Source organism: Macaca thibetana, chromosome 7, assembly GCF_024542745.1.
Source record: "Macaca thibetana thibetana isolate TM-01 chromosome 7, ASM2454274v1, whole genome shotgun sequence".
Taxonomy (NCBI): Eukaryota; Metazoa; Chordata; class Mammalia; order Primates; family Cercopithecidae; genus Macaca; species Macaca thibetana.
In genome coordinates this window covers 5,135,683-5,149,230 of record NC_065584.1, presented here as the reverse complement: position 1 = coordinate 5,149,230, position 13,548 = coordinate 5,135,683, and the positions used below count along the sequence as shown (strand labels likewise).

At 44.5% G+C, this 13,548-nt stretch overlaps 2 protein-coding genes across 3 annotated transcripts in view; one reads left to right on the top strand and one right to left on the bottom strand.

The window, feature by feature from the left end:
- Window positions 1–13,548, top strand: part of TECPR2 (tectonin beta-propeller repeat containing 2) — a 138,663-nt gene that overhangs the window by 12,794 nt on the left and 112,321 nt on the right. For both annotated transcript variants that reach the window (XM_050796667.1, XM_050796668.1), the window contains exon 2: window positions 1,165–1,455. In XM_050796667.1, the coding sequence (XP_050652624.1) occupies window positions 1,237–1,455 (219 nt within the window). In that variant the 5' untranslated portion in view covers window positions 1,165–1,236. The remainder of the gene's footprint in view (window positions 1–1,164; window positions 1,456–13,548) is intronic.
- The window catches only part of CINP (cyclin dependent kinase 2 interacting protein), a 148,257-nt gene that overhangs the window by 27,674 nt on the left and 107,035 nt on the right, over window positions 1–13,548 (bottom strand). The gene's annotated exons all lie outside the window — the stretch shown is intronic.

Here is a 13,548-nt window from a genome sequence, read left to right as displayed (position 1 = left end):
ACATTCCAAGTGGCGGAACAGCCAATGCAAGGGCCCCGAGGTGAGAACGAGCTGGATGAATTTGATCAGAAGAGGGATTGGAAGTTGGTCAGTCCACTCTGTAGAAATAGAAAACGCACAATTCAAAGAGACCGTAAATCCATGATGCATGAAGTTTCTATGAGAGAAGTTTGGGAGTCTCCTTAGAACCTGAAGAACTAAAATATCCCTCCAGGTGTAATCAGGTACAGAGCATCTGCCTGGGCTGTTACAGCCTGCCTGTCAGAGCTGTGACTGTGCTGTTGGCAAGAGCCTAGGACTGCAGGGAAAAGACCGAGAGTCGAGTCTCAGCTGTTTGATCTTGAGTGAGGCTCATGACCCTCTGGCCCTCAGTCTCTTTCTTCTAAAAGTTGGGGATGTTGCTACCTGCCTTATAAGGTAGGGTGAGGATTAAATGAGTGAGTGAGCACTTTGTGAAAGATGGCGTGCATGGAAGGGTTGCATATCTTTCGTAAGGGAAGCTTTGAAGCCAAAGTGCCAAGTGGGTGGGTCTCCATGTAGAACAGAGTGAGATGCTGTGTGGCTGGACTCTGAGCGCTGAGGAGGCTGTGGGCATCCAGCCAGGCCAGAGCGCCTGTTCTTCACCATCTCATTAACACAGCCAGCATATCTGCGTCTGAGATTGGCCCACTGTTCTCCTACTGGAGTGTCTTTCCTGTTTCTCTTTTCCATATCCTGTCCAACCTGGTGGGCGCCATAGTTCAGGATGTGTTCGGTGAAGCCCTGTCTACATTCACTCTAATGCCCACTGATCTCTCTCTCTTCTCATGGAGACCCACAAATTATCACCTCATTACTTGTGGATTTGTGTCTTTTCACTGTTTCATCTGCCTCCCTGTCTAGATCATAAGCTACTCGGGAGTAAGAACTGTTTTGTTTTTTGTATTCTTGCCACTCCTCTGTGGCATTCACTACAACATAAATCATAGAGGTCAGAACATACTGAAGTGCATTTTGAGTTAAAATGCTCAAAAGTGATCTTCATGACACCTGTTTACTTTCTCTATTTACTTAAGCTCCAGCTATAATGTTTACCTGCCTAAAAGTTCCATGTTCCCATTATTAAACATACTTCTTTTTTGCCATGACTAGGTATTGAAAGGATTGTAATGCTTTGTTCTATAGCCCCCAGGTTTCCCTAGATGACAAATAAACATTTCTTTTCCTGCGTGAAGATCGTCTGTGGAAACCTTGGCCATGGCATCGATATCAGAGCCTGTTACATTCAGAGAGTTCTGCCCGTTGTACTATCTCCTCAATGCCATTCCGACAAAGATCCAGAAGGGTTTCCGCTCTATCGTGGTCTATCTCACGGCCCTCGACACCAACGGGGACTACATCGCAGTGGGCAGCAGCATCGGCATGCTCTATCTGTACTGCCGGCACCTCAACCAGATGAGGAAGTACAACTTCGAGGTGAGCCTTGCTTTGCTTTTCACCCGAGGAGGCACGAGCTATAGCTGACGCTTAACATGCTTGTGTTCTAGGATGAGATAATTTACTTCTGATTTGCCAGAATATGGCCATAATACCTCACTCAAACAATACTTTAAAACTATCTTTAGCTGAAGTGGAATATAACTAAAAACATTGGTGTTTTTAACTTTTTCCTGCCTCCAAAAATCTAACATCACTTTATTTGTTTATTTGAGACAGAGTCTCGTTCTGTTGTCCGGCCTGGAGTGCAGTGGGACAGTCACAGCTCATTGTAGCCTCAAACTCCTGGGCTCAGGTGATCCTTTTGCTTCAGCTTCCTGGATAGCTAGGACCACAGGGATGACTGCCACAGCCAACTAATTTTTGTTTTGTCTGTAGAGACATGGTTTCACTATGTTGCCTGGGCTGGTCTTGAACTCCTTGGCTCAAGCAGTCCTCCTGCCTTGGCCTCCCAAAATGCTCGGATTACAGGCATGAGCCACCACACCTGGCCTAACATCACTTTAAAAGAGAACATCACCTGAGGTCAGGAGTTCAAGACCAGCCTTGACCAATATGGTGAAACCCCATCTCTACTGAAAATATAAAAATTAGCTGGGTGTGGTGGCATGCACCTGTAGTCCCAGCTACTCAGGAGGCTGAGACAGGAGAATTGCTTGAACCTGGGAGGTGGAGGTTGCAGTGAGCCAAGATCACACCACTGCACTCCAGCCTGGGTGACACTGTGAGACTCCATCTTAAAAAAAAAAAAGAGAGAACATTTTAGTATTTAAAACTTACTATAACACTTTGAAAGCAGACATTTTTTTTCCTGAGTGTTTGCAGGAGCAGGCACATGCCTGTTTTTCAAAGTTTTGAATAATCTCTAGTTCTTCTCTTGAAATTATTATGAGAGGCCGGGCGCGGTGGCTCAAGCCTGTAATCCCAGCACTTTGGGAGGCCGAGACGGGCGGATCACGAGGTCAGGAGTTCGAGACCATCCTGGCTAACACGGTGAAACCCCGTCTCTACTAAAAAATACAAAAAACTAGCCGGGCGAGGTGGCGGGCGCCTGTAGTCCCGGCTACTCGGGAGGCTGAGGCAGGAGAATGGCGTAAAAACCCGGGAGGCAGAGCTTGCAGTGAGCTGAGATCCGGCCACTGCACTCCAGCCTGGGCGACACAGCGAGACTCCGTCTCAAAAAAAAAAAAAAAAAAAAAAAAAGAAATTATTATGAGAAAAGTATTTATATGAATATTGGCTCATTGCCAGAATATGCACCTCTTAGCGGAGGTCTCTTCTATAGCACTGGGATCCTGACCAATCTGTTTCTGCAGTGCTGTGGACTCAGGCATTTCTGTGTATTGTAGATATTGGTGGAGATGCTATTTGACCGTGTTGTGGCTGGCACCAACTATTGGTGAACTGTAATGTAATTCACCCGTTTAGTCAGTATCTGTAGTTTATTGAGTACATCACTTTTGTGAGAGACTCAAAGTTGACTGAGTTGTGGCTTCTACCACGTGGGACTCTATTCTGTCTGTGGTTAGGGGGCTTTTATGGACCAAGATGCAGCTTTTGTGTCTAAGAGAAATGTTTACAGATACTTGTGTTTTAATCAATATTCAATATATTAAAGTTTTAAAACTTAACTAACTTAAGCCTCTGTGCTCATTTTAAAATAATAAAAATGGTTGGTACACGTACAGCCCTTTCTATGTGTCAGACATTATTCTTTAAAAATATCTTTTTTAAATTTTTTAAAAAATTATTTTTTCCTTCTCGCTATGTTTCTTGGACAGACATATATTAACTCATTTTATCCTCACAAAAACTCTCTGAGGCAGATGTTGTTATTATCTTCCTCATTTACTAAGGAGACAGCTGGTGGAGAGAGGGTAGGTGACTTGCCTGAGGTTGGCTGGTAGTAAATGGCAGCACCGTCATGTGAACTTGGGCAGACTGTCTCTAGGGTCTGTATTAATTTTGTTTTTGTTTTTTGTTTTTTGTTTTTTTGGTTTTTTTTGAGACAGAGTTTCACTCTTGTTGCCCAGGCTGGAGTGCAATGGCATGATCTCGGCTCACTGCAATCTCCACCTCCCAGGTTCGAGCAATTTTCCTGCCTCAGCCCCCAGAGCAGCTGGGATTACAGGCATCCGCTATCGCACCCAGCTAATTTTTGTATTTTTAGTAGAGACGGTGTTTCACCATGTTGGCCAGGCTGGTCTCGAACTCCTGATGTCAGGTGATCCATCTGTCTCAGCCTCACAAAGTGCTGCGATTACAGGCGTGAGCCACCACACCTGGCCGTGTATTAATATTTTTTGTATAAAAATTAGAACTACTGCTGTTTCTTCTCTTTGAGTAATAGCTCACGGATTTGACTGATCAAATTCCCCAAACATTTAAAACCATTACATAATCTTTCAAACTGAAGTTATGAGTTTAATATGTCTGAAATCTCTCAAATGCTTCAGACACTTATAAGGAAGACTTGTGAATCCAGCGATGAATCCCAACAAGATAAATCAAAGAAATCCATGCACAGAGGCATCATAGTCAAACTGCTAAATATAAAAATCTTAAAAATAGCCAGAGAAAAATGACATATTACCTGTAGAGGAACAATGATTTAAATGACTGTGGATTTCTCATCAGAAGCTGTATTAGCCCGTTCTCACGCTGCTATGAAGAAATACCCAAGCCTCTATAATTTATAAAGGAAAGAGGTTTTATTGACTCACAGTTGCGCATGGCTGGGGAGGCCTCAGGAAATGTACAGTCATGGTGGAAGGCACCTCTTCACAGGGCTCACTGTCATGAGAACAGGATGGGGGAAACCGTACCCATTATTCAATTATCTCTACGTGGTCCCTCCTACGACATGTGGGGGTTATGGGAACTACAGTTCAAGATGAAATTTGGGTGAGGACACAGCCAAACCGTATCAGAAACCATGGAAGCTGGAAGACAGTAGCATTTTTTTGGTTTTTTGTTTTTGTTTTGTTTTGAGATGGAGTCTCGCTCTGTTGCCCAGGCTGGAGTGCAGTGGTGCGATCTCGACTCACTGCAACCTCCACCTCCCGAGTTCAAGCAATTCTCATGCCTCAGTCTCCCGAGTAGCTGGGAATACAAGCGCCTGCCACCACACCTAGCTAATTTTTTTGTATTTTTAGTGGAGAGGGGGTTTCACTGTGTTCGCCAGGATGGTCTCGATCTCCTAACCTCATGATCCACCTGCCTCAGCCTCCCAAAATGCTGGGATTACAGGCGTGAGCCACCGCGCCTGGCTTTTTTTTGTTTGTTTGTTTTTGGAAGAGTTTTGCTCTTGTTGCCCAGGCTGGAGCGCAGTGACACGATTTCGGCTCACTGCAACCTCCACCTCCTGGGTTCAAACAATTCTCCTGCCTCACCCTGCGTAGTAGCTGGGATTACAGGCACATGCCACCATGCTCAGCTAATTTTTCTAGTTTTAGTAGAGACGGGGTTTCACCGTGTTGTTCAGGCTGGTCTCAAACTCCTGATGTCAGGTGATCCACTCCCCTCGGCCTCCCAAGATGCTGGGATTACAGCTATGAGCCATCGCGCCCAGCCGATAGTAGCACATTTTTAAAGTGCTGAGAGGCCAGGCATGGTGGCTCACACCTGTAATTCCAGAACTTTGGGAGGCTGAGGCAGGTGGATCACTTGAGGTCAGGAGTTCGAGACCAACCTGGCCAACATGGTGAGAGCCCCATCTCTACTAAAAATACAAAAATTAGCTGGGTGTGGTGGCTCATGCCTGTAATCCCAGCTACTCAGAAGGCTGAGGCATGAGAATCGCTTGAATCCAGGAGGCAGAGGCTGCAGTGAGCTAAGATCATGCCACTGCACTCCAGCCTGGGCGACAGAGTGAGACTCCATCTGAAAAATAAAATAAAGTTCTGAGAGAATTGTCAACCCAGAATTCTTTACTCAGTGAAAATACCTATCAAGAAAGAAGGTGAAGTGAAAGTATTATCAGATGAAGGAAAACTTAAGAGGGTTCGTTGCCAGCCAACCTGCTCTAAAGTCATTGCTAAATGAAGTTCTTTAGACAGAAGGGAACTCTGTACATCAAGAATGAAGAATAGTAAATACCTGGGGAATAAATACAATAGATGATTTTTCCCCTGTTGAGTTCTTTAAAATATATTTGACAGTTGAAAACAAAAATTATAACTGATCAAGTTTTAATGGTTGTAGATGTAGTAATATCTAAGACAAGTACAACATAAGTAAGAGTAAGGTACCCTACACATTTGTACATTCTTCTTGAAGAGGTACAATATTGATTCTAAGTAGATTTTGAAAAATTATGTATTTATGTATTGTAATCCCTAGAGCAACTACTCTACGATGAGGTAGATATATCAAAATGAAATTCCAAAAAACGTTGAAACAACTCAGAGGAGAGCAGGAAAGGGGAAGCAGGAAGGTAAAACAGAAAGAACAGACAAAACAAATAAAATGATAACCTAAATCAAAATATACCAATAGTTATGTTAAATGCAAATGATCTAAATACGTCTATTAAAAGACAGAAATTGTCAGGATGGGTATAAAATGATGAACCAACTGTATGTTGTCTGTAAGAAATTCAATTCAGATATAATGATACAGGTAAGCTGAAAGTAAAAAGATGGAAGAAGATACCTCATGTTAACACTAATCAATGGAAAATTGGAGTGGCAGCCTGGCACAGTGGCTCATGCCTGTAATACCAGCACTTTGGGAGGCCAAGGCGGGTGGATCATGTGACGTCAAGAGTTCGAGACCAGCCTGGCCAACATGGTGAAACGCCACCTCTTCTCAAAATACAAAAATTAGCCAGGCATGGTGGCAGACTCATGTAATCCCAGCTACTCAGGAGGCTGAGGCGGAGGATTGCTTGAACCTGGGAGGCAGAGGTTGCAGTGAGCCAAGATCGTGCCATTGCACTCCAGCCTGGGCAATAAGAGTGAAACTCCGTTTCAAAAAAAAAAGAAAGAAAGTCGAAGTGGCTGTATTAATATCAAGGTTTTCTTCTGTGCAAAGAAATAACCAGGGATAAAAAAGACATTACATAATAACAGGTTAGTTCACAAAGAAGACACAGTCATCCTACATGTATTATGTCCCTTAACAACAGAGCTTCACACAATACATGAAGCAGAAATGGGCTGATCTGCAATTACATGTGGAGACTTCAATATTCCTCTCTCAATAATGGAAGTAGTAGACAGAGAACCAACAGGATACAGAAGAACTGAGCAACACCATCAGCCAGCTTGGTCTAATTCATATTTATAGAACACTCTGCCCAACAGCAGCTGAATATACATTCTTTACAAGTGCATGTGGAACATTCATCAATATGGACCATGTCCTGAGTTAGAAAACATACCTCAACACATTTAGACTAGGCTTTCCAGGCCCTTGTGTTTTACTTTTTTTTTTCATTTTTTTATTAAAATATAATTTACACAAAGTTTGCTTTTTTTTTTTGGAGACGGAGTTTTGCTCTTGTTGCCCAGGCTGGAGTGCAATGGCACGATCTTGGCTCACTGCAACCTCTACCTGCCGGGTTCAAGTGATTCTCCTGCCTCAGCCTCCCAAGTAGCTGGGATTACAGGCGCCTGCCACCACGCCCGGCTAATTTTTTGTATTTTTAGTAGAGATGGGGTTTCACCATGTTGGCCAGGCTGGTCTCAAACACCAGACCTCAGATGATCCACTCACCTCGGCCTCCCAAAGTGCTGGGATTACAGGCGTGAGCCACTGTGCCCAGCCTGCAAATTTTAATTGTACAATGTGATAAATTTATATGTGTATGCCTGTTTAATCACCCAGTTCAAGATACAGAACATTTCCAGCACCCCAGAAGATTCTCTTGTGCTACCTCCCAATCATTAACCCTCCCCGAGGTAACTATTCTGACTTCTAACACAGAGCGGTTTTGACTTCTACAGAGTAGTTTTGCTAGCTCCTTGGGTTTTAATTCAATATGAAGTAACCTCTGGCAGTAAGGTTTATATGCTTTAGTGGAATTTGGACTCCTTACTCAGGTTGCAGTTACAACCCAGTTTTTCATAAAGCACATGTGTCTCATTGATCACCATTGTATTGTCCTTTTTTTTTGAGGCAGAGTCTCACTTTGTCACCCAGGCTGGAGTGCAGTGGAGTGATCTTGGCTCACTACAGTCTCCACCTCCTGGGTTCAAATGATTCTCCTGCCTCAGCCTCCTGAGTAGCTGAAATTACAGGTGCCTGCCACCATGCCCGGCTAATTTTTGTATTTTTAGTAGAGATAGGGTTTTACCATGTTGGCCAGGCTGGATTCAAACTCCTGATCTCAAGTGATCCACCCGCCTCAGCGTCCTAAAGTGCTGGGATTACAGGCGTGAGTCACTGCTCCCAGCCCCGTATTGTCTTTTAGAAAAACTGTATAAGTATTTAAATATTTTCAGCCACCAAATTAAAAAGAAAATACTAAAGTTGAAGTTTATTGCTCCCCAGAATAGAAAAATTAGCCAGGCATGGTGGCGGGCGCCTGTAATCCCAGCTACTCAGGAGGCTGAGGCAGGAGAATCGCTTGAATCCAGAAGGCAGAGGTTGCAGTGAGCCGAGATTGCACCACTGCATTCCAGCCTGGGTAACAGAGCAAGACTGTCTCAAAAAAAAAAAAAAAGATCACATGGCAAGAGAGGAAGCAAGACGGGAACCAAGGATGCCAGACTCGTTTTCTTTTCCTTTCCTTTTTTTTTTGAGACAGAGTTTTACTCTTGTTGCCCTGACTGCAGTGCAATGGTGCAATCTCGGCTCACTGCAATCTCTGCCTCCTGGGTTCCAGCAATTCTCCTGCCTCAGCCTTCTGAGTGGCTGGGATTACAGGTGTGTGCCACCACCTCTAGCTAATTTTTGTAGTTTTAGTAGAGACAGGGTTTCACCGTGTTGGCCAGGCTGATCTCAAACTCCTGACCTCAGGTGATCGCCTGCCTCAGCTTCCCGAAGTGCTGGGATTACAGGCATGAGCCACTGCACCTGGCTCTTTTTCTTTTAGTATGGAGTGCTTCACAAATTTGTGTGCCATCCTTGTGCAAGGAAACCGGACTCTTTTTAACCACCTGCTGTCTTGGAAACTAATCCAGTCCTTGGAGAGTGAGTACTCATTCACCCACGAGGAGGGCATTAATCTATCCATGAGGGATCTATCCCCATGGCCCAAACACCTTCCACTAGGCCCCACCTCCCAGCACTGCCACTTTGGGGATCAAACTTCAACATAAATTTTGGCAAGGACAAACCACATCTAAACCATAGCAGATATGGTGAGTCGCGTGAGCTCTGAAGGAATGTGATGTGGTGGAACAGCATCCACAGGCTCTACCAGAGATTGAGGGAAGCTGGTACAAATTACTGGATCCAGCAACATAGAAGGGGACTCTGGGAGAATCCCATGTAAAGATTTTAGCTAGTCCAGGCATGGTGGCACACACCTGTAATCCCAGCACTTTGGGAGGCCAAGGCAGACAGACAGCTTGAGCTCAGGAGTTCGGGACTAGCCTTGGCAATACAGCAAGACCCCCATCTCTATGAAATAATACAAAAATTATTCAGGTGTGATGGCGTGCACCTGTAGTCCCAGCTACTCAGGAGACTGAGGTGGGAGGATCACTTGAGCCCAGGAGGTCGAGATCGTAGTGAGCCGAGATCAAGCCACTGCACTCTAGCCTGGGCAACAGTGAGGCCCTGCCTCAATGACAACAAAAAAAATTTTAGCTGGTTATCCTTTAAATGTATTTCACCCATAAATATATATGCCTACTGTGTACCTACAAAAACTTTTAAAATCTACAGTATTAACATTTGGAAATAAATGTACTTTGCTGGGGCCAAAATCCATACTTGGTGGCCCTGAGTATCAACAGCATGTTTTGAATACCCATTGTATATTGAATATCAAACTTAAAATTGTGGAGAATCACAAGGGAGGTATAAAATAAAACTTCTTGTCCAGGCACGGTGGCTCACGCCTATAATCCCAGCACTTTGGTAGTCCGAGGCAGACAGATCATTTTGAGCTCAGGAGTTCGAGACCAGCCTGAGCAACATGGCAAAACCCCGTCTCTACTAAAAATATAAAAATTAGCAGCACGTGGTAGCACATGCCTGTAATCCCAGCTACTCAGGAGACTGAGGCTGGAGAATCGCTTGAACCCAGGAGGCGGAGGTTGCAGTGAGTAGAGATTGTGCCACTGCACTCCAGCCTGGACCACAGAGCGAGGCTCTGACTCAAAAATAAAATGAAATAAAATTTTTTTTTGGCAAGAATGTAGAATTTAGAGTTAGAAGATTAGAGCTTGGAAACAAAGCTGTATACCTGTATGTAAACACATAGGAAAAGGTATGAAGGAATTTTCACAATGATTACTTGACTCTAGGTAGAGATTGAGAAAGGGATGGGCTGAGGGAGGAAGAGTGAAAGGGAATTATATATTTTTAAAACTTTACTGTGGAATTACTAGAAATTTTTGGTACATATTACACACATAAACACAACAACACAAAGATTTGTTTTGAGCTTTGGCTGCCAGTTATTAGTGGTTTAACCCCAGAGGTGAATTAAACATTTATGATGTTGTTGTCATTTTCATCATGAGAGCTGGCTGGGTCTTAGAATCATTTGGTATAATCCCCACTTTTTATAGATAAAGAAATTCTAAGATTCCTGCTTCCAAGCACATATCTCTGATTACCTAACCATTGTGCTCGCTTCCTGTGAGAGGAGGCAGGCCCTCTGTGCAGTCTGTGAATTTCAAGGGTAATGGAATACAGATTCATGGTCTCTTTGGAATGTCCACGTGAAAAGATAAAGATGGATTAACTAGGGAAAATCTAAGATTTTACGGGAAGATAAATAAAAAGTTTATGCTCAAATCCATGTATGGCATGATTGAAAGATTGTGTTTTTAAATGAAGTTATGTTTCCTAAAGAGGAAAGCAGACCTTCTCTGTGGTAAATATAGCCTTGCATGTGTTTTCAAGAATAGTGCTTTGGAAACCGTTTTTTTCTACAGAAGTTAGTGGGAGAGGGCAGATGGAAACACAGATTCTTCCTACCTAGTGCCAAAAGCACTGAGAAAATGTTGCAAGGAGCTAATAACAAGTACAAAAATGTTAAAAATGTGTTAAATATATGGGTCTGACATGTGTAAGCATAGACCAAAAAGACTACTTGACCTGAGTTTCTAATGTTCTGTTTTGAAGTTAAACATATGATCCCTTTTCCTTAGTATTCAACAAGCTAATGAGATTTCATGGATTTGCCTTCTGAGCTGTCTTTGCACAAACCACAGCATGATACCTGGTGGTGGAATGCTATAATAGTTTGCATTTCTGCACCTCTTCCGTGAATTAATTCAACAAGTATTTACTGAGTGCTCAGTACGTGCCCGTCCCAAAGGTCGTGGAGCTGCGGTAAAGAACACAATAAGCGGCTGGGCGCGGTGGCTCAAGCCTGTAATCCCAGCACTTTGGGAGGCCGAGACGGGCGGATCACGAGGTCAGGAGATCGAGACCATCCTGGATAACACGGTGAAACCCCGTCTCTACTAAGAAATACAAAAAACTAGCCGGGCGAGGTGGCGGGCGCCTGTAGTCCCAGCTACTCGGGAGGCTGAGGCCGGAGAATGGCGTGAACCCGGGAGGCGGAGCTTGCAGTGAGCTGAGATCCGGCCACTGTACTCCAGCCTGGGCTACAGAGCGAGACTCCGTCTCAAAAAAAAAAAAAAAAAAAAAAAAAAAAAAAAAAAAAAAAGAACACAATAAGCAGTCTGCCCTCTTGGAGCTTACAGTCTAACAGGAAGAAGCAGAAAAGTAAGAGAAGTCGGCCAGATACATAAACAAATAAACAAGATGAGGGGAAGTGCCAAGGGGAAAATACACCAGAGAAGAGGATAAGGAGTGCCAAGTAAGGTGGTTGCAGTTTTTTTGTTTTTTTTTTGTTTTTTTTTACATGGAGTCTCGCTCTGTCACCTAGGCTGGAGGGCAATGGCCCATCTCGGCTCACTGCAAGCCCCGCCTCCAGGGTTCAAGCAATTCTCCTGCCTAAGCCTCCCGAGTGGCTGGCATTACAGGTGCCTACCACCACACCTGGCTAATTTTTAGTAGAAACGGGGTTTCTCCATGTTGGCCAAGCTGGTCTCAAACTCCTGACTTCAGGTGATCCTGCCTTGGCCTCCCAAAGTGCTGGGATTACTAGGCGTGAGCCACCGTGCCCGGCCAGGTTGTTGCAGTTTTAAATAGAATTCCAGGGAGAAGGTGACAGTGGGAACAAAGACCTAAAGAGCATGACCAGCACACCATGCTGACTGTCTGTATTCCAAGAAGACAGAAGGGAAAGGCCCTGAGCCTGAAACACGTCTTGGATATTTTGCATTCAGGAAAGTCATGCTTCAGAATGTTACAAATATTTCATTGACTAATATTTTCTAGACATATTTTAAAGAGGTGCAGAAAGGAGAGTTTTTGTCTCACCGTAGCAGCCAAGGTGCGTTTGCCCAGTGCCTCCCATTGTCTTTCCCTGTGGGAGTAACTCTTCGGTCCAGTGATGAGGAGCCTGTGACGTCTGTGTTCTGGTTTGTTGGTAACATTACCATACAGGGCTTCACTGGTGTCCTTCTTAGCATGGATTGCTTCCATTCATTGGTTGCTGGAAAATTTGCTTTCAAATGTTTTTAACAGTGACTCTTAGGAAAAAAAATACATTTTATTAGATGTCCATTCTCCCTAAATTTACCTAAGTTCAACTTAATTCCAACAGTTTTTTGTTTTTTTTTTTTTGAGACGGAGTCTCGCTCTGTCACCCAGGCTGGAGTGCAGTGGCCGGATCTCAGCTCACTGCAAGCTCTGCCTCCTGGGTTCACGCCATTCTCCTGCCTCCGCCTCCTGAGTAGCTAGGACCACAGGCGCCCGCTACCACACCCGGCTACTTTTTGTATTTTTAGTAGAGACGGAGTTTCACCATGTTAGCCAGGATGGTCTCCATCTCCTGACCTCGTGATCCACCCGCCTCAGCCTCCCAAAGTGCTGGGATTACAGGGGTGAGCCACCGCGCCTGACTCCAACAGGCTTTTTAAAAAATATTAATTTAAAAAAAACAAGGCCGGGCGTGGTGGCTCAAGCCTGTAATCCCAGCACTTTGGGAGGCCGAGGCAGGTGGATCACGAGGTCAGGAGATTGAGACTATCCTGGCTAACCTGGTGAAACCCCGTCTCTACTAAAAATACAAAAACTAGCCGGGCGTGGTGGCGGGCGCCTGTAGTCCCAGCTACTTGGGAGGCTGAGGCGGGAGAATGGCATGAACCCGGGAGGCGGAGCTTGCAGTGAGCCGAGATCACGCCACTGCACTCCAGCCTGGGCGACAAGCAAGACTCCGTCTCAAAAAAAAAAAAAAAAAAAAAAAAAAGCAAGCTGGCTAGTTGTGGTGGCTCACACCTGTAATCCCAGCACTTTGGGAGGCCACGGTGGGCGGATCACTTGGGGTCAGGAGTTTGAGAGCAGCCTGGCCAGTGTAGTAAAACCCCATCTCTACTAAAAATACAAAAATTAGCTGGGCATGGTGGTGGGTGCCTATAGTCCCAGCTACTCAGGAGGTTGAGGCCGGAGAATCACTTGAACCCGGGAGGTGGAGGCTGCAGTGAGCCGAGATCACGCCACTGCACTCCAGCCTGGGTGACAAGAGTGAAACTCCATCTCAAAAAAATAAATAAAAATTAAAAAAAAATAAAAATACAAAAATTAGCTAGTATGGTGGCACACACCTGTCGTCCCAGCTACTTAGGAGGCTGAGGCAGGAGAATCATTTGAACCTGGGAGGCAGAGGTTGCAGCGAGCCGAGATTATGGCACTGCACTGCAGCCTGGATGACAGAGCGTCTCCGTCTTAACAAATAAATAAATAAGCTGATTTAAAAATGTATATGAAATTGTAGTGATACTAGTGATACTAGGAATAGTCATACTAGTGGAAAAGAGGAAGCAAATGGGAGAAGTTGCTATTGGGTAACCAGACTTCTAAAGCTTTAGTAATTAA